General features: G+C 38.0%; 1 protein-coding gene across 2 annotated transcripts; it reads left to right on the top strand.

Moving 5' to 3' along the window:
- Nucleotides 1-5,158: 5,158 nt before the first annotated feature.
- Nucleotides 5,159-19,515, top strand: reep2 (receptor accessory protein 2). 2 transcript variants are annotated; one of them, XM_052573921.1, is made up of 8 exons: nt 5,159-5,352; nt 7,633-7,705; nt 9,981-10,057; nt 10,985-11,105; nt 11,316-11,429; nt 12,218-12,365; nt 14,116-14,282; nt 17,192-19,515. In XM_052573921.1, the coding sequence occupies exons 1-8, from the start codon at nt 5,321-5,323 to the stop codon at nt 17,264-17,266; spliced, it is 807 nt and encodes a 268-aa protein (XP_052429881.1). In that variant the 5' UTR covers nt 5,159-5,320; the 3' UTR covers nt 17,267-19,515. The 2 variants fall into 2 exon arrangements, with proteins under 2 accessions (XP_052429881.1, XP_052429880.1); XM_052573920.1 differs by having other exon boundaries at nt 17,189-19,515.
- Nucleotides 19,516-19,834: the final 319 nt, after the last annotated feature.

The raw sequence follows: 19,834 nt of genomic DNA, 5'->3' as shown, positions 1-19,834 counted from the left end.
CCCCTCCACATCAGGGGCACGATCACCACCTACTTTGGAGGGTTCAAGTTACGGTTTAAACCTGCCTATTTTACAACACCGTGCCAAGACCTGGAAAAGGGAATTGCAACTGGCTGTACTATCTGCCCCATATTGTTTATTGTAGGAATTAATTTGCACATAACAGCAGCAGAATCTGCTTTGTGGATGACCTAACCATTACAACATCATCCCATGCACAAGCAAGGTGGATCCTGAAAGCACTTGATGATGTGGCGACATGGGCGAGAAAGCCAAGGATGTCAAGAAGCATGGTGATCAGAAATAGGAAAGTGACCAGCAAGTTCCAACTCCAACTTCAGTAGGAGATTATACTTTCAATTGAGCAAAACCCCAAAAAATACCTAGGGAAGTGGTACGAAGCCTCTCTCACTGATACAAGCAACATATCCAGGACAGAGAAGCTGGCAGATAGATGGAGGGATCAGGCTTACTGGGAAAGCTCAAGGCCTGGCTGTTCCACCGTGGTCTTCTACCAAGACTCATGTGGCTATTGACAGTTTATGAAGTGCCTATGACATCTGTTGAAGGAGTTGTGCGGCGAGTGAATAAACCCATCCGCAGGTGGCTCGGAATCCCACCATGCTTCACATCAGTAGGCCTAGACATTAGGTTTGGACTGTTACAGCTAGCCCTATCAGCAGTGTTGAAGAGTTTAAGGGGGCAAAGTTCAGGGCTTTGATGATGTACAGAGACTCAAGCGATGAAAAGGTCAGAGATACAGGCATCACCACAAGATCAGGATGCAAGTGGGCAGCTGACACATCATTGGCGCAAGCTGAGAGCATGCTGAAGTTGAAGAACATCATCGGGAACCCATGCGTGGGGAGACAAGGATTCGGGACCAACTACTTCCAATAATGGGGGAAAGCAGACCGAAGGCAGAGGAGAGTTTTGATCCAAGCCGAGGTCCCAAACCTGGAGGAAAAAAGGCTAAGCTCAAAGGCTGTGGAACTTGGATCATAAGGAGCCTGGAGTAAGTGGGACCTGCCAAAGAGAAAAATCACGTGGCCTGAGCTTTGGGCACTAGAGCCCTTTGGCATCTCTTTCCTACTCCGATCAGTGTACGACACTCTTCCAACACCAACCTCAAGAATGGCAGGAAAGGAGAGGAAGATCCTCTTATTGGAGAAAGGGCCGGTAGTTGGCTCTGGGGTAAATGGAAGGAGTTAAGCTGAAAACCAGGAGAAGATGTGCAGTGACTGGCTATCACTGCCATCCCGCCAACTGGAGGATGTTTTGGTTCGGGGTTGAAATGTCCAAGGAAAGTTTGACGACACCTGATGACATCTTCCCCTGGCTGAAAGCTACAGTCACAAGACTGTGACTGATGGTGTAAACATACAGATGTATCTAATAGCAAGTCAGTTGCCAGACATGGCTGAATATATTTCTGTGCAAATTAAATGAGACCAAATCATTTTTCTCTTTTAATATATTATAAAACATAATAAAAGAGCTCATAGAGAAGATACAAAGGCAGTGGCATGATGGCTGTAAATTATTTGTGAGAAATGCACTTGGTGTATGCAATCCTGAGAGGAACTGAGAATAGACTTGCCAAGCAAGGCTTTGCGATTTGTTGTCATTAAATGTCCAGTGTTGAAAAAACTTGAGAGTGCGAGTGTCCTGTCTGTTTGGGCCAGTCACTTACCTTTACCATACTGCTGTTAGAGACATTCAGAATGCTAAGACACTTGTAAGTGTGATGTAAATGAAACATGGAACCTCTCTTAAGGGGTGCTGGTTACGTGGATATCTGGTTCACATCCCTCCCTGGGCATATAGGGGGACAGTATATTTTAGTTTAGATTAAAGCTGGGAGGTTTAGCATTAAAACCCCAAAAGACATTGTGAAACTGTAAATAGGGAGGCACCTGCGATGAGGTTCGGTTGAAAGCAGAGGATGCCCTAGATCATAACCAACATTCTTTTTGAGCTTATCTAAGATATTACTTACCTGCTGTGTTTATTATTTAAATGAACATTGAAGGTGATAAACATAAACAGGTAATATGAGAGTCTTAACCTCTCTAGAACTGAAGGAGTGGTTAATATTTCCTGATCATCACCCCCTGTATCTTGGGAACTGTACACTTTTACTGTACTGTGACCATGAATTTTGGAACCACCCACCATTTCTTCCAGACTGTGAAAAGGCGAAACACATGGGGGGAATTGAAGGCACCCATTTACTTTAAAACAGTTTTTGGCTTGTCAGAGCTTGTCAGTTAGCATAACAGATGTAATGGTTGTTACATCAAAGCAAATTTATCCAGATCTAAAAATATTTATGATACAAATAGGTGATTTAGCAACATATAAAACCATGCAATTCATTTAGCTAAATGTTAACCTGAATTGGTAAGCAACAGTAGCTATATTTTTTTCCAAAATGGCAGCTATCGGGCAAAGTGAGCCAAATGCTGTGGGGAAAATTGAGTTAGCATTTTAACATACCCCACCATAAGGCACTGTAGTTAAGTTAAATCTCTGAATTATAATCTGGTATTTTATTGTTATATTAGTGGTTTAGTTTATCACATGTACATAGTATTTGTAGTTTATTTGACAGTGACAGTGTACAAGTGCACCAAATCCTTCTTTGCTTTTCATCACATTATAATTAGGCTATATACATATTGTCTGTTTAGTCTGTTTGGGACTTTAGTGCTCAACAAATTATTTCAGAAATGCAAACAATTTAATATTGAATATTAAACTTAATTTGGTTTGTTTTATGTTGTGAAAGTGAGGTGACTAGGCCAAGTATGGTATTCCATACTCAGAATTTGTCCCATGCATTTAACCCATCCGAGTGCACACACACACACAACATGAACACACACCCGGAGCAGTGGCCAGCCAATGTTGTGGCACCCAGGGAGGAGTTGGGGTCTCACCTCAGTTATGGTATTTAAGGTGGAGAGAGCACTGGTTATTCACTCCCCCCACCTACAATCCCTGCTGGTCCCAAGACTTGACCCGGCAACATTCCGGTCCAGGTTAGCAGAATCACTGGATTTTTTTTAACAGAGCGGGAACAGACCGCTTTGAGCTGTGGTGAAAGAGGGATTGGTGAGAGGGGCAACTCAGCCGATGAGGGCAAAAGGGCAGTGGCTCTAGCCACCGGGCCACCCCCATATCATATAATTATAATATAATATAAAGCTATTAGGGGTACATATCATGTCTATTATTACAAATTTTAGCATTTTTTCATTATCTTTTCACTTCAAGCAATGATCACTTTTATATCAGGGGACATTTCAAATTCATTTAATACACAAATTCAACAGATACCCGTCATTTATCTTGCAAAAAATGGCATATTCTGTGCTGAAATTTGCTGTTTTTGTGCTGTCCGATTTGTTAAATGTGAAGTTTTGCTACTCACATTGGCTCTAAAATACAGTTTCTGTATATATTTCTTATAAATGTTTGTCCAAAATAATCATTTAATTATGAGAAAGGTTCCAATGATTTGTTCCAAGTCACATGTCCAACATGGCATGATGTAATTTCTTTTTTTGGAGGGAAATTTGAAAACAGTGTGGTAAGTTGACTTCTCCTCTTCAATATTTTATCTATATAATTGTCTGCACATAGAGTAGATTAATTGACCATCAATATATATATTATTTAAATGTGTGTGTGTCTAAAATTATTTATAGATACTTCATACTTACTATAAACACATATGTGACCCAGGACCACAAAACCAGTCTTAGGTTTAAATTGTTCTAAATTGAAAAATAAAATAAGCTTTCCATTGATGTATGGTTTATTAGAGTCAGACAATATTTGAACATTTGAGTGTGCAAAAAAATTGCCTCTAAAGTTGTCCAAATGAATTCTAAGCAATGCATTTTACTGATCAAAAATTAAGTTTTGATATGTTTACAGCAGGAAATTACAAAATATCTCTATATATATATATATATATATATTATTTTTTTTTTGACTATTGCTAAAAATATACCCCAGTGACTTAAGACTGGATTTGTGGTCAAGGGTCACATATTAAAGTCGATGTGATTCCATGATTTGAAATAAACCTAACTTGATATTAAACCGATTGATTTGTGTTTAATTAAGATTAATTGCTTGTACTTACATTTGTTGGATAAAAATAAAGTTCTTAAAGTAAGTTTTCTTCTAATGTGTCCTGTCAACTTTGTTACTTTGTTTGTCAACTGTGTTATGCGTGGTTTTTATGCCATAAGTCTTTTAAATGTGAACTAAACCGTCAGTAAAAAAAAAAAAAGGATGGGTATATAAGTATGGTGACTAACACTAAATTCAACATACAGTGGATTTATGTTCAAGAAAAGCCTCAAAATCTTCAAACAAATGTATTATCAAACATGTGGTACTTCACTAATGTTTCATTTGACACAGAATTTGTCTGTAACAGTTGACAAAATAATAAATCAAATGTTAATTTCATTAGCATATTTAAAAAGTCATAAGAGCTTAAGCTTGCCAAATAATAAAACAGTCTGACTGCACATTTTTCATTTCCCCTGACTGCAACTCAGAAGCACACGTTGTCTTGACTAACAGTTTATTCTGTGGATTATTTTTGCATTGCATTGTTACAATATAAAAAAATTTAAATATATAATAGGCTATATAATAATAATAATAATTAGCTATTATTATTATGTTGCAGGTTATAATAACACCCAGTCAACATGAGCTAGTATCTGTACACCAAAAAGTGTTATGTGCTATAAATGTACAGAAACACATTTTGAGCTGACAATGTATTTAGCTATTAAAGCGTTTGCTTGATTGTAGTCTCAGCAGTATATAGCATTGCAGATTAATGTAAACCCAACAGTTCACACAAATACAGCTTTAAAGGTCAGCAGGCCGCCTTCTGGGCTTACAACATTTTGAGCTTCAAATGAAAACTTTTGAAATTGGCCTCTTTCAAAAGATTTGGTTCAAACTTTACAATAGTAAAAAAAAAAATGTATGTACAAGAATACTGTTTTGGGTACCATGTGAAATATTTGTGAGGGCAGCAACGAAACCGATACATGCATGTTTGTTTTTTAATAACCGGAGCAGGTGCAAAGATGCCGCTGTCCCTTTAAGAGACGCGGGCTGACTGACTGCGCGCGTATGCAGCGGCTCCTCGTCATCCTCACTGCTGAGACGCAGACACACAAGATCCGCTGGGACTCCTCCGATATCCAGCAGCTCTCCTGCGCTCGGAATGGAGATGTTGAATAATCGACTAAAATAAGGAAAAGTCCTCGCAGAGATCAAGATGGTGTCGTGGATCATTTCGCGGATGGTGGTGTGAGTGTTTATGCGGCGCGCGCGCGTGTGTGTTTGTGTTGTGTGTTGCTGCGGATACATGCCGCTTTTCAATGAAAATAGAAGCTATATCTGCTATTTTGTAATTAAAATGCTTTATTATTAATATTAAGAGGTATTTAAATTAATTGGGCTACTCTGAAAAATTACATAAAGGGTTAAATTAATAAAACAAAGCGATGACTTCATCCAGACGAGGGTTCACGTATTAGACGTTGTATTGCATGTTGTGTGCACGATTTTCACATAGCAAAATGCCCTATTTATGATATTGTGTCTTGAACCAAACACCTTAATAGAGAATAAGAAACACGATTTTGGCTTTAAAACATATTGGCAGGTTTTAAACATAACATCTGTTGTGTATATTATACCCCCATCACATCATTTCCTCTTTATGCTGATGTCATCATACTTTCAAATATCAATTTTTTTTTTATTACTAACTGTAACAAGTGACTTCTGAGATGGGTTGATGAGGGTTTTTTCTGTAAGAAGGCCTACCTGCCTTAATGATTGGCCCCTGCTGGTAATATTGTTAGGTATTGTAATGTAAAGGAGGCCAATCCGGTCCATTGACGCACACATTTGTTATGTTTGGATCTCAGATGGGATCTTAGTGGGATTTACAGTCAGGTGACTTTGATTCACTTTTGGATCATACCCAGTCTGCCAACTCGGATTTCTAACTTCTCGATTCATTGATTACATCAAGCGCTCAGGCCTTGCTCCACAATGCATGTGCAGGTCATATTATTCCAAAGAGTGCTTGGGCACAAAGGGGAGAGTTTTAATTTATGACTTTGTTGGCCTGGATCTAGGCCATTAGAAAACAAACATCAGGTATCATTATCATGGTTCTGCTGAATCTCATGGAATGCTCTTTGCTGTGGCTTTAACTGTGGCGAGCAGATGCATTATGGGAGTCGGGCTAACAAATGAGACCGAGGGCATGTGGTCTGCCACGTGCCAGACTGCCTCACTGTCATCATGCTTCCTTATGCATTACACATGGTGCACAGTCTATAATCTCATATGCATTTACTGAATATAATGCACCATAAGTACCATGTTTTAAAGGCAAGATGCCCAGGTGAATAGGGTAAAAAATTACAACTAATAGATATCACTAAACTTCCCCATTGTCTTCAAGAATTGCAAACTGTTTTTGTATTATGAGTTTTTTGAAATGGTATGTTTACATATGCAAATGAAGCATCAATATAATTAAATATGCAATAATTTCACAGCCAGAAAAGTCCACTGTAATTTTAGGGATACAATTTTTGTTAAATGAGGCAAATTGTATACAAGCAACCTCCTCTGTAAAAAATAAATAAATAAAATTCAGAATATCAAAAGGAATAAAATCGTAGTGGAGAGTTTTGTCTCGGTGTATGAGAAAACACTCATTTTAAGAAACTGGCCTTTAAACATATATTTGTGATTTGAAATCTACAGGTGCAAATAGATAAAGTACAATAATTATTGGGAAGAATTGGAATAATTTGACTTTTTTCCATTAAACTCAAACACCATGTTGTATGGAAAGCCGAATAGCCCCAAAACTCTTAAGTTGAGCAGTCCATGAAAAACGATGGTTTATCCTGTAGCCACAGAACACATTGGGACGCTCTCATGCCAGCTGTCTGCAGTGCATTCAGTGGATGGGTGTGGTCTGTCCTGTATCCTCTGGATCTGCCGTTGCAGAACGTTCAGCTTTTGTCACATCAGCACAAAACGGCATGTTTGTGTGTGTGGGAGCCCGAGTGAACGAGTGTATGCTGTACATGTGGGGCATCTGCGTCTTATCTGGTCCCTTTTGTGTGCATCCGTCTCTGTGCACTTCGACTCCCTTTCATAAATGATTCACTTTTAATGGCTCTCAGATTCCGAGCGTTTGCTCTCTGTAACGTCATCAGGCATGATTGCGTGTGTACAGTAGGGATAGTGTTGACTGGGATATGTTTTCTGGGTTTGCTTTTCACTGAAGTACAGCTCTGAATTTTTTGATCAGCCACCAGTATATTGGTGTGATTTTATAAACTGATTTATATCTGTTCTTGTTGGATATGAATGACCTGGAGAGATCAAGCTTACCTTTATCACGTAGTATAAATCGGTAGCCTTTTAAGTGTCATAATTGTGTGCTTTAAATTGAGGTGATGGTGCAAGTGAAACTGTAGAAGCTGAAGTGAGTTGGTGTGATGGTAAGATGAGCTTGTCTGTGTCTGATGGGTTGTGTGTCTTTTCTCTCTGCAGCCTGGCCTTCGGGACCCTCTACCCAGCCTATTCCTCTTATAAGGCTGTGAAGACGAAAAACGTCAAGGAGTATGTGAGTATTTCAGGATTCAAGTTTATTTGTAATCTGGTTTCAGTTGGCCTGAAAGTTGACTGTTTTGTAATGTTATAGTTGGCAGGATTGAATATACTCTTCTTAATGTGTGTGTGTATTTGATATATATACACAAACCCAATTCCAAAAAAGTTGGGACACTGTACAAATTGTGAATAAAAACAGAATGCAATGATGTGGAAGTTTCAAATTTCCATATTTTATTCAGAATACAACATAGATGACATTTCAAATGTTTAAACTGAGAAAATGTAGTATTTCATGGCATCAAAACATCTCAAAAAAGTTGGGACAAGGCCATGTTTACCACTGTGTGGTATCCCCTCTTCTTTTTATAACAGTCTGCAAACATCTGAGGACTGAGGAGACAAGCTGCTCAAGTTTAATAATAGGAATGTTGTCCCATTCTTGTCTAATACAGGCTTCAAGTTGCTCAACTGTCTTAGGTCTTCTTTGTCTTCCTCTTTATGATGCCCCAAATGTTTTCTATGGGTGAAAGATCTGGAGTGCAGTCTGGCCTTTTCAGTACCCGGATCCTTCTTCTACACAGCCATGATGTTGTAACTGATGCAGTATGTGGTCTGGCATTGTCATGATGGAAAATTCAAGGTCTTTCCTGAAAGAGACGATGTCTGGATAGGAGCATATGTTGTTCTAGAACTTGGATATACTTTTCAGCATTGATGGTGCCTTTCCAGATGTGTAAACTGCACATGACACATGTACTCATGCAACACCTTACCATCGGAGATGCAGGCTTCTGAACTGAGCGCTGATAACAACTTGGGTTCTCCTTGTCCTCTTTAGTCCGGATGACATGGCGTCCCAGTTTTCCAAAAAGAACTTCAACAAGAGAACAGTTTTCCACTTTGCTGCAGTCCATTTTAAATGAGCCTTGGCCCAAAGAAAACGCCTGCACTTCTGGATCATGTTTAGATATGGCTTCTTTTTTGATTTATAGAGTTTTAGCCAGCAACGGTGGATTGTGTTCACTGACAATGTTTTCTGGAAGTATTCCTGAGCCCATGTTGTGATTTCCATTACAGTAGCATTTTTGTATGTGATGCAGTGCGTCTAATGGCCCAAAGATCACGGGCATCCAGTCTTTCCGGCCTTGACCCTTACACAAAGAGATTGTTCCATATTCTCTGAATCTTTGGATGATATTATTCACTGTAGATGATGATAAATTCAAACTCTTTGCAGTTTTTCTCTGAGAAACTCCTTTCAGATATTGCTCCACTATTTTTCACCGCAGCATTGGAGGAATTGGTGATCCTCTGCCCATCTTGACTTCTGAGAGACACTGTCACTCTGAGAGGCTCTTTTTATACCCAATCATGTTGCCAATTGACCTAATATATTGCAAACTGATCCTCCAGCTGTTCCTTATATGTACATTTACCTTTTCCGGCCTCTTATTGCTACCTGTCCCAACTTTTTTTTCCAATATTTGTTGTACAATATTTGTACACTTTCAACATTTGATATGTTATATATATTCTATTGTGAATAAAATATACGTTTATGAGATTTGTAAATTATTCCATTCCTTTTTTACTCACAACTTGTACGGTGTACAAATTGTGAGTTAAAAAAGGGTAAAATAAAAAATTCTAAAAGGGTTAAAAAATGCGAATAAAAGAGTTTTATCACATTTTTTAAACCCTTTTAGTAGAATGTATTCGCTCTTATAAATAAAAGGTCTGTACCCTTTACGTGGAAAGTGGCAAAATTATGTTTTATAAGAGATTTTTCGGGTAATAACCCATTTAATAATATCTAAATACATAAAGACCCCTATAATATTATTAATAATAAAATGTTATATATCTCTCATCTTGGAGTCTCAGGTTACTGGTTGCTATGGAAACCACTGGGGCAGCAGTTTGCTCCCTCAGACACCATTTTTAGCGTCTCTGTCATCTGTGATACAAGAAGCACCACCATCCGTTCATTCAGAGATGTTTCGATAAGACCGTTTGGACATTGTATAATCTCTTCTGTTGTCTTATGGAGATTAATTTATAAATGCAAAAGGAGATTTAGATGACCATAGTGATGTGTCCTATCATAATTACCCAAAATGGCAGTACAGATGGAGACATAACTGGCAGTGCAGTGTTTTTCATAAGGCAGTCATGCAAAAAACACACAAGGCTATATTCAGCAAGAACATGTGACCGGATACATGCTGCTGATGTCATGCACACACATGCTTGATTATAACATCTGTGTGTGTTTCCATCCTCAGGTGAAATGGATGATGTACTGGATAGTATTTGCGTTATTCACAACAGCAGAGACCATCACAGATATGCTTTTATCATGGTAAGTCAATCGTTAATAATGTTTTTAGTAGGGCTGTCAAATGATTAAAATTTTTAATCAAATTAATCAGAATTTTCAGTGGATTAATCAGGATTAATCACTATTTGCAAGTACACCTGAATCCTAACCATTTTGTTTTCTGATATGCATACCAAAAGATAAATAACAGAACACAGATACATAATTTTCATGTATTGATTCATCAATATGTGGTTCTTTTTTTCTGAATTTCAAAAGTTTAACATTTACTTAGATCAAATTTACCTGAGTTTTACCATCACATAAGCAGCACTCTGGGCACTCTTGTTTTTGGGAGGTGTTCATTTGCTCTGCCACAATACTTTAGGATCGATATTTTCACGTTCTGAAGGCTTCAAGTGCCAGTAAAACCAAGTAAAAATGCATATGCTTTTCCAAACAGCTGTAATTTTCGCTGCATTGCATGTAGGCGTTCTGCGCATGCGCTGTGTGAAACATAGGACGCTGTAACCGGAAGAAGCTCCAGCGTATCAACTACCAAAGTCGTCTCTGTTTATCGAGCTTACCATGAATGTATTTGAGAGTAACTGGGGTAAAACCTTAAGCTTCTTCGGTGTTTTCGTCGCGGCGCTAGTTGCTGTTTTTTACAATCTTGAGAATTCCGAGATCGACGAGACTTTCCTGACCTGAATAATTTATCACACTGTGCGTGCGTGAAACGGGTTAAAAATTTTGATTTAATTAAAAACAAAAAACGAATTAACGTTAACGCGCTATTTTTGACAGCCCTAGTTTTTAGGCTATTTCCGATATTTTTGTTATCATGCTTTATACATTTGATTTTTCACATTTTGTATGTTTCTCATTCTAAACCCTATCGTTAATTATCATTATTTTAATGTAACTTTTACTGCATTAATTGTTAAACGCTGACCTCCAATTTTTCAGGTTTCCATTTTATTTTGAGCTGAAGATTGCGTTTGTCATCTGGCTGTTGTCCCCGTACACCAAGGGCTCCAGTGTGCTGTATCGCAAGTTTGTGCACCCCACGCTCTCCAACAAAGAAAAGGTACGGCTACAGCTTGCCCCACTGAATGTAATCAAAAAATTGTTGAAGATGACTCATTTATTGTTTCCCCAATAATTTAAATGAGATTTTTGGCATCTTCAAACCGTTTTTCAAAAATTGTTTTCAAACAGGTTTCCTGAACACTCCACCAATCAGAGAGTTGAGGCAGAGTGATGGATTTGTCATGCATGATGTATATGTGTGTTACAGGAAATTGATGAGTACATAACCCAGGCTAAAGACCGCAGTTATGAGACCATGATGCGCTTTGGGAAGAGAGGACTCAATATAGCTGCCACTGCAGCAGTCACGGCAGCCACAAAGGTGAAATCACTGGGCTAGATGAAGTGTGTCAAATTAATTGAGCTAAAATAAATAACTGTAAAAACAGTAAGATTGTGAAATATTACTACAATATAAAATAACTTTTCTATTTGAATCTATTTCAAAATCTAATTTATTCCTGTGATCGAAAGCTAAATTTTCAGCATTACTCCAGTCTTCAGAGTCACATGATCTTTCAGAAATCATTTTAATATGCTGATATATTTTCACATTTCTTATTTTCACTATCAATGTTAAAAGCAGTTGTGCTGCTTAATATTTTTCGTAGCATTATAAAAGTCTTCACTGACACTTTTGAACAATTTAATGAGTCCTTAATAAATAAAAGTATTACTTTTGAACATTAGAGAATATATATATATATATATATATATATATATATATATATATATATATATATATATATATTGTGTGTGTATTATATATATATATATATATATATATATATATACATACACAAATTTTTAAGTACGTAAAGTTCTGCATTTAGCATAAGTTTAACATAAAAAATATACTTTATTACCGCGATTGCTAGGTGCTATTGTGAAGAGCAGGTTTATTTTTTATACGCGGAGGAAAAAAAAACATATCTTTATATATATTTTGCAAAGTGTAGGGCAGGGTCACTGTTCAATGCACATTTGTCTTTTATTCAAACTGTGCAAATAACTTTATTGTCATATGTACAAGTGGCGTATAATTGTGACTAGCCTTGAATAAGATTATGCGATTGTGATATTTGAATCTTTTGTGTTCTGGACCTGCAGGGTCAGGGTGTGTTATCAGAGAAGCTGCGCAGTTTCAGCATGCAGGATCTGACCCTGATTCAGAACGAAGACGAGCTGCTGCTGGATGCCGCAGACGACACACACACTGCCGCCACGCTACCTCGGGCTAGAATGGTCACGCGCACAGGTACCACACACACGCCGGCCGTCCTAACAGAATCCAACTTTCTGGAAAAATCCTAATAGGCTGCATTCCCACAGTGCTTTCGCCAGCCGTACTAACAGGTGTGACTCCCAAAATCGAATCCTCTACATACAGACAAAGGGGATTGAAAAATAACCAAAGGGAAGTAACCATAGTGAATCTGCTTCTTTAATCCCTGTGACTATAGCGAAAGATCACTGTAGTAAATATCACTGAATACAGCTCGTATTTATAATGGTCTGTCCTGTTCAAACACACACAAGCACGTCAATGAGGTGTGTGTGTGTGTGTGTGTGTTTGCTGACTCATTGAAAGCAGCTCTGCAGGCGGCCTTTGTCTCGGCCTGTTTCTAATGCTGATGCTGATGTGACCAGCATGTGATTCAGCTGCCGACCGGCCAAAAGACAGGAGGGCTCGATCTGCTGGGGTTTGCTCATACGCAACCGCACACACTTTCCCATTCGCTGGATGAGTTTCAGCGCTCATTTAAGCGGTTCAGGACAAGTGCTGAGTGTGACCTCTTCATAGGCCGTGAAGTCACGAGACTCGCAAGTCACGGAAGGTCGTGACCCCCCCGAGTGAGGCTTTACGGCAAACAAAAGAAAGTCTGTGGTAGAACCACATCCCAGTTCTACAGAGAGGGGATCATTTCAATAATGAGACGGGTAGTGATTTTATTAGGCTTCGTTGAATTACAGGGCGTCAAAGATACATTGTGAACGGCTCTTCTCAAGAAGTCTTTGTGTTTCAGGCTTTGAATGAGGCCTGGCAAGCTTTAAATGCCAGAGAGAGTCTGTTAACAGCACAGTGATCACACCGCAAGACCAGTTTGATGCTTGTATTTGATTTGGTTGAGTCATTTGATTTCATGCACATGACCTTAATGTGGCTTGTATTAGAGACTGGTTTAAACAGGACGAGATCTAAACTGTTTATTGTATTGTGGCAATTTCCTAATATCCCTTCATTTATATTTTGCTGTGCTGTTAATCGATCACAAAACTGACTAATAAATCCCATTTTTCTGTAATGATATCAAACCTGACATTCAAATTTATAACCAAAAATCTATTTTCACATTTGAATTTCCAAATGAATGTAGAAGTGCTATGAATGCAGGCAACTAGCACCAATATCAATGCTGTTACTAATGTCTCTGGGGTTTCTGGGGATAAAGTGAGTAAATATTACTATTCAACAATTCCATAAAATGCATGCAATAATTTGTCAAATTGAATAGGCCTGTTAACAGAATACAAAATAAACAATGACAATAAATAGAAAAATCTACAGGGATTGTAAGCAATGAACTCATTATTTTTGACATCCCTAATATTGTTGTTTATATGACATTTTGTTTTTTTTATTGTCTTCCAATTTTTATTATTTTTTTAAAGCGTTTACATAAAAAAAAATGCCTCTAATGTATTTTCAGATATTAAAATGGCCCGATCTAAATTTTTAAATTTCAGATTGGGGGAAAAATCCAAAATATGACTAGAGCGAGATTCATCTGTGGTGAACTTGGAGCCTTGGAGACCTACTCAGAATCTGGCTGTAATTTATTGCAGATGAATAAAAAGCAAATGGTTTCATGTCACATTTGTGGCAGCTGCACATCTAGGAGGAACAAATTCAGTAAAGCAATTATTTAGGCGTAGAAAGGAATGTCTAAACTGTGTCTTATTATTATTATTATTATTATTATTATTATTATTATTATTTTCTTCAGTTCGTGCCACACCCATACCGGCTGACAACGAATCACAGCACAGCTGTCGCTCTGATGACCAATCAGATAGCAGGACAGAGCATTCGGATGAAGATGCAGCAGATAAGGCCCCAAAACGCCCTGCAAGCTCCAGAGCAGTCAAGAAACCAGCCGCTGCCAAAACAGAGGTACAACAATTAATTTGCTGTTTCTTCCCCAACCTTTTCTTTTTTTTTTTTTACTCCTAGGCACTCACTGATTAGACAAGAATGATGTATTTAGAAGTGTACAACATTACAGTGTCAAGAGTGGAAGTATGAGAAAATGGACTTGATAGTGTCTTGATACTGTATTATTAACTGTATTATAACAAATTCCCACCAGTACCACCCATAAACATTATTATAAGTTTACCGTTGTGAATCAGGCTTGGGTAAGGCAGTAGTTTTGAACAATGGCTGGTTATGTACTTGCTCAAATTAATTTCGGATAGTTTTTAATAAAAAAAAAGTTATGCACTGCAGCTTTAAATTGGTCTAGACATCTTGTATAAGACACAAAATAAGCCAACTCTCTGACAACATATTTGAAATGCATTCAGACAGCATTCAGCCCTCTTAATTATTATTAATATTTATTTTTGTTGCAGCCTTGTGCTAAAATGCTTGAAATAATTTTGTCAGTCTACACTCCACATGCCATAATGACAAAGCAGAAATCGAGGCACAGATGTGTAGAAGACTACAGACATTTTTTGCTGCATTGAAGGTTCTCAAGAACACCGTGGCTTCCATAATTCTTAAAGGTCAGACGTTTGGAAAAACCAAGCTGAGCTATTGGCAGATAAGAGTAAGAGAGGAGCTCCAGAGATCATGTTTGGAGATGGGAGGACAACCTCGCTCTGACACTCCAGCATTTTGGGAGAGGGCCCAAGTGAAAGTGCATGACATGTATAAAATTACAAAAAAAGCACAAAAAGTACTTCCATACTGAGAAAGCTTCCAAGCTACATTTCCAGAGGAAACCAGTGCAGCTCTGTGTTAACGGATGTTGGAGCATCATGTTGTGGAGGTGTTTTTCAGAGTCAGGAAATCGGGAATAACACAAGGTGGAAGATACCTTGTTCTAAACACATCATGTACACAATATAAGAATTCCCTCATTTTAAGTAAATCATGAGCACCATTTAGGCCTACTAATTTATTACCTTGTTTTATGAATATCCTTTCTGTTTGTTGAATAATTTATGAATGACACATTGCAACCTCTTTGGCAACAGACTATATCCCCATCACAGTCCTCTTAAGCCGCGTTTCCACCGCAGGAACTTTACCCAGGAACTAGGGACTTTGGGCTGGTACTCGGTGTGTTTCCACCGCAGGAACCAGAACTAAATAAAGTTCCGGGTAAAAAAATGCCCCTAAGAAAGTCCCTGCTGGCGAGGTGGTACTTTTTCAAAGTTCAGGAACTTTTGGGGGCGGGACTTTGGCACTAAGCATCCTGATTGGTTGAGTTCACGCAGCATTGGTTGAGTTCAAACACCATTTATTTGGATCAACATTTTCTAAATATTACTGTTATTGTGTCATGAAATGTAATTTTAAAAGTATTTCAGGCGATAATGTAGTGGTTTTTAAACTCAAATCTATGGTTTATTTATAAAGACAGCGCCTATTTAAAAAAAATGTTTCGCCGATTTCGGAGACGGTGAGCTCCACTCGATCAGCAGGAGCTCAGTGATCATTTATCCGCAGAGAGAAGCCTCACCTCGGCTTGACCTTCTGATGTGTGCCGCTGGCTCTGATGTCTCTTTAGTGGTTAAACATAAAATATAATTCAGCTGTGGGGTAAATCTAACAGGTTTTCTTTGGTCTGTATTCAATTTATCCATATGTTAAAATGAAAATAAAAAAGGCAAGTCTATATAATATTTCGTTTCATTGTAATGGCTGTATATATACACATATCCCTGAACTAAGTACATTTCTCCCGCTGTTATTATGTTTAAATGAAAACGAAAGGAGTTAGTGGTGTTTTATATCATATTTCGTTTTGTTGTAAATATACAGTGAGGAAAATTGCAGTAGCCAAGATGAGCAGACTGAAGTTATCAAGTACATTGCTGTTTATAGATTTACCAGACTTGCGTCGTCACGGACATCACACTCCCGAGATGAATGCACAAAGTCTGAACTAAATACCGAGGATGCATGTCCAAAATCTGCATACTTTTTTTTTTTTTTTTTTTTTTAAATCAGCGCACTTTGTATTGAGAAACGCGCAGACCTACGTCACCAGTCTATTTGCCTAATCTTCCCGGTACTTTACACCGCGGTGGAAACACAGAAAGCAACAGGTCTGGGGGAAAAAAGTTCCTGGGAAAAAAAGTTCCTGGTACAAATGTTCCGGGTAATTTTGGTGTAAACGCGGCATTATACTTTATTCATAACAGCAGCAAGTGGCCTTTTCTCAATTCGCAAGAATTAGTAAAACATACTCGTGATTTTACTAAGATGAGGCAACAGATTCGTAAATTGTGCTGGCATGGGAATGAATTGTTTACTCGTGACGACAATATCAATATTTATAAGATTCAGTAGTTTCAGTAGGAAGCCATGTGATCTGAAACTGTGTAAAGGTGAGAATTCCACACACATTGTATTTCCCCAATGGATTCCAGATGGTCATTCGGGGGTATTTCTGTTTTCCAATTAGCACGATCTAATGCCAGGGAGTGTATTTGCACGTTCACCTGGCTCATCACCAGTGAAAATCGCTTGGGAATGAACACAAAAAACACATCATAAAACATTAGCAATAAGCGTGCGTGATAATCGTCCCGGTGTGTACGAAGCTTAAGGCTGCAGCATAACAAAACGAAGCTATCTGAATACTTTCTGAATGCACTTGAGTCTGTGACATCAGCCGCATGAATGTTAAGCAGAATGAGAGATTCCTTTGTGCATTTTTTGCCTTCACTGAACTGCATTCATCCAGCTGCTCAAGACGATCTTGTTACAACCGTAAAAGGTTTTAATACTCTTCCTCTTTTCTTTTGTTTCTCTTTACCACCATATCCTGCCGTCATCCCCAGCAGACCACCAAGACAGTGAAGAAACCCACAAAGAAGAAAACCACCACCACGGCCAACAACAATGCTGAGTTACCATGAGTCACACTGCGTTTATCCATCCCTGGGCAACACACACATTCATGTGCTTTCCCATACTAACATTAGTGCTTTCCGCTTTTACAGACATGTTCTTACAACTGCAGATACACACACAAACTAAAATGCATCACCTCTAGTCGGTTTAATGCGGTGAGGAAGTTAAGACGTCTGGCTTCATGCATTCATTTTCTGTTAACACTCCAACGTGTGTGTTTCAAGTAAGGCTGGGTCTTGTCTTTTTGTCTGTAGGCCTTAATATTTCCAAAAGCATGAGATCAGAAAGCAGTGCCTGCACATGATCGTATATAAACACACCCACGGTTTCTCATAACCACAAAATCCATACCAGAGCTTCACGGTTTCCATATTACAGGCCAATCTCTCTTTTTTTAGCATGTAGGACACACACTATGGGATGAACAAGAACCGGGAACAGAAAAACCGGGTTGTTAAATGAGTAGAGTTGATTTACAGCTCCGCGTCCACAGGGAGTCCTGGAGGTGCCCAGAGCAGCTCTGTTCTCATTCCGGGTCACCGAACACCCCGAGCCCGAGACTTCAGAGAGGTCAGATGTCTACTGGAAGCTGCAGGCACTCAAACGCTCTCGCCATCAATTAGTAGCGCTTTTGTCAGCTAGGGCTGGAGGCATTTGGCACATAAAAGCGGTTTCTTGTGCTAATTTTACATTCGTGTAGCGTGATGAAACTTAAACAAGTGGTAGATGAGATGACAGGTGTCATCTGGCGTTTTGGTAGCGCGCAAGATGAAAACCAGTAAAGGACAAGATCCCTCTGTCTTGAGTGATCGGTTCCTGAAGACTGGAGATTTTTAGTCTGTTCTTGGCTTTCTGTTGTTGTGGCTTGTTCAGCGAAACTCAATTATTCCATATCAGTTTGTAATAGTGTCGAACAGAATCGGTTAGCACAAACCATAGCATCCGCTGAGAGTCGGCAGATGATTCATTGGGGTGAAATGGTCTCGTTGCTGAAAATCATCTTAAAAGGTGCTTTTGGAAAATATGCTGGTTTAAAACCCTCTGGTCCTTTTAAAAAAAAAAAAAAACGAATTAATTGTTTGATCCTTAGAACAAAGTTAATTTGAAACCGCATGTAGCCCTAAATCCAGATGTGGGCAGTTGTGTTGTCCTGATCGAAACTTCAACTGCAGTTTGAAGTACAGGACTTTTTTGCATTACTACATGCAATACTACTGAGAGCTGGTGGGTGGCGCTGCTGTACAGGAGAATGAGAACACATGGATGGGGAATAGTTTTGAATTATCATGTATTTAAATCAATCTGTTAATAAGCTGATATTTTCCTGAAACATCGTAATTTGTGTAAAACTACTGACTGATCAAAATTTCTGCCTTACTTTAATAGGCTTTTGAAGTTAAACTTTTTTTTTTTTTTTTTTTTTTTTTGAGGTTTACATTTAGTGGGTCACTTTAGTAGGGTACGATGTACAGAGACGTGTTGTTTCTTTTAATAATTTTTTTAAGTGCTGTTTGTTTTGTGCATATTTGTGATGTTTTAGTTGAAGAGTTTCTGCCTGTTTTTGGATAAGCATGAGTCATAGGCAATTTGCTCTTGGAAACAAAAGATGCGTGTGAGAAGGAATGATTTTCATTTTGCAGTTCATTTTAACAGTGCAAGACATGTCAGTCTTACATTTAGTAGTTATTAGCAGATCGATGTTTCTGTAGAAACGCACGGTTTAGAAATAAGATCATCATGATCTTTAATTTAGTGTTGCTGATTGGCAACTTGACATTTTCTGTGTCTCAGTCTCTTGAGTAATCAGTTTTTTTTAAAGACTCTTTATTTGAGATCTTTTTTTCTTTTAATTAAATGCTAGTGCGGTTGATGTTCACCAACCCACACAGAAATGACAAGTCAGTCTCACTTCTCATTCTTTGTTTCATACTTTTATTTGCTTCTCTCCCCTCTTTGTTCAGTATTTCTTATTTGCATAAATAAAAATGACAATAACGTTTGTTTTCGTTTTTATTCACCAAGGCCCACACTGAGTGAGACATGACAAACTGAACATATTTTTCTTTCATATTTGGAAATTGGAATTATTGCATACAGATTTGAACTGTGAGAGAAAAGTCAACATTAATATATTGTTTGTGCCAATTCTCAATGCTCTTAATATATTAAAAGAATGAAAACGAAAGAGATTGCTGCTAAGTGTGTACTAACTGACCTTGAATTATTATTCAATAAAATGCAATTACACACCTAATGGATTATTCATTTAATTGTCATTAAGTACCTAGTTTCAACAACCTTTTATTATTTTTTTTCTTAAATTTTTTTCAAATTGTTTTTTTGTTAGAAAGAGGATACCAGGTGAAATGTACTGCAATCTGGCAATAAACAATAAACTCCTCTGTCTTTGGTTTTTAGTTTAGGAGTTATACATTCTCAATCTTAAACCGCTTCAGAATTTAAAGAGTTATATTTGGATATAAGATGTTTATAAGAAATAGAACACATTGAAGTTTAGCATGTGCAGAATGATGCATCATTGTTCTTGAAAGGAGTACTTGCATTTTTTAATT

The sequence above is a fragment of the Carassius gibelio genome, chromosome B14 (genome assembly GCF_023724105.1).
Source record: "Carassius gibelio isolate Cgi1373 ecotype wild population from Czech Republic chromosome B14, carGib1.2-hapl.c, whole genome shotgun sequence".
Taxonomy (NCBI): domain Eukaryota; kingdom Metazoa; phylum Chordata; class Actinopteri; order Cypriniformes; family Cyprinidae; genus Carassius; species Carassius gibelio.
This window is presented reverse-complemented; position numbering and strand designations above follow the sequence as displayed.

Coding starts and splice junctions, on each gene's coding strand:
- reep2 (XM_052573920.1), top strand. CDS start 5,321: ATGGTGTCGTGGATCATTTCGCGGATGGTGGT. Junction 10,058..10,984: donor ACAGATATGCTTTTATCATG/GTAAGTCAATCG, acceptor CCAATTTTTCAG/GTTTCCATTTTATTTTGAGC. Junction 11,106..11,315: donor CGCTCTCCAACAAAGAAAAG/GTACGGCTACAG, acceptor TGTGTGTTACAG/GAAATTGATGAGTACATAAC.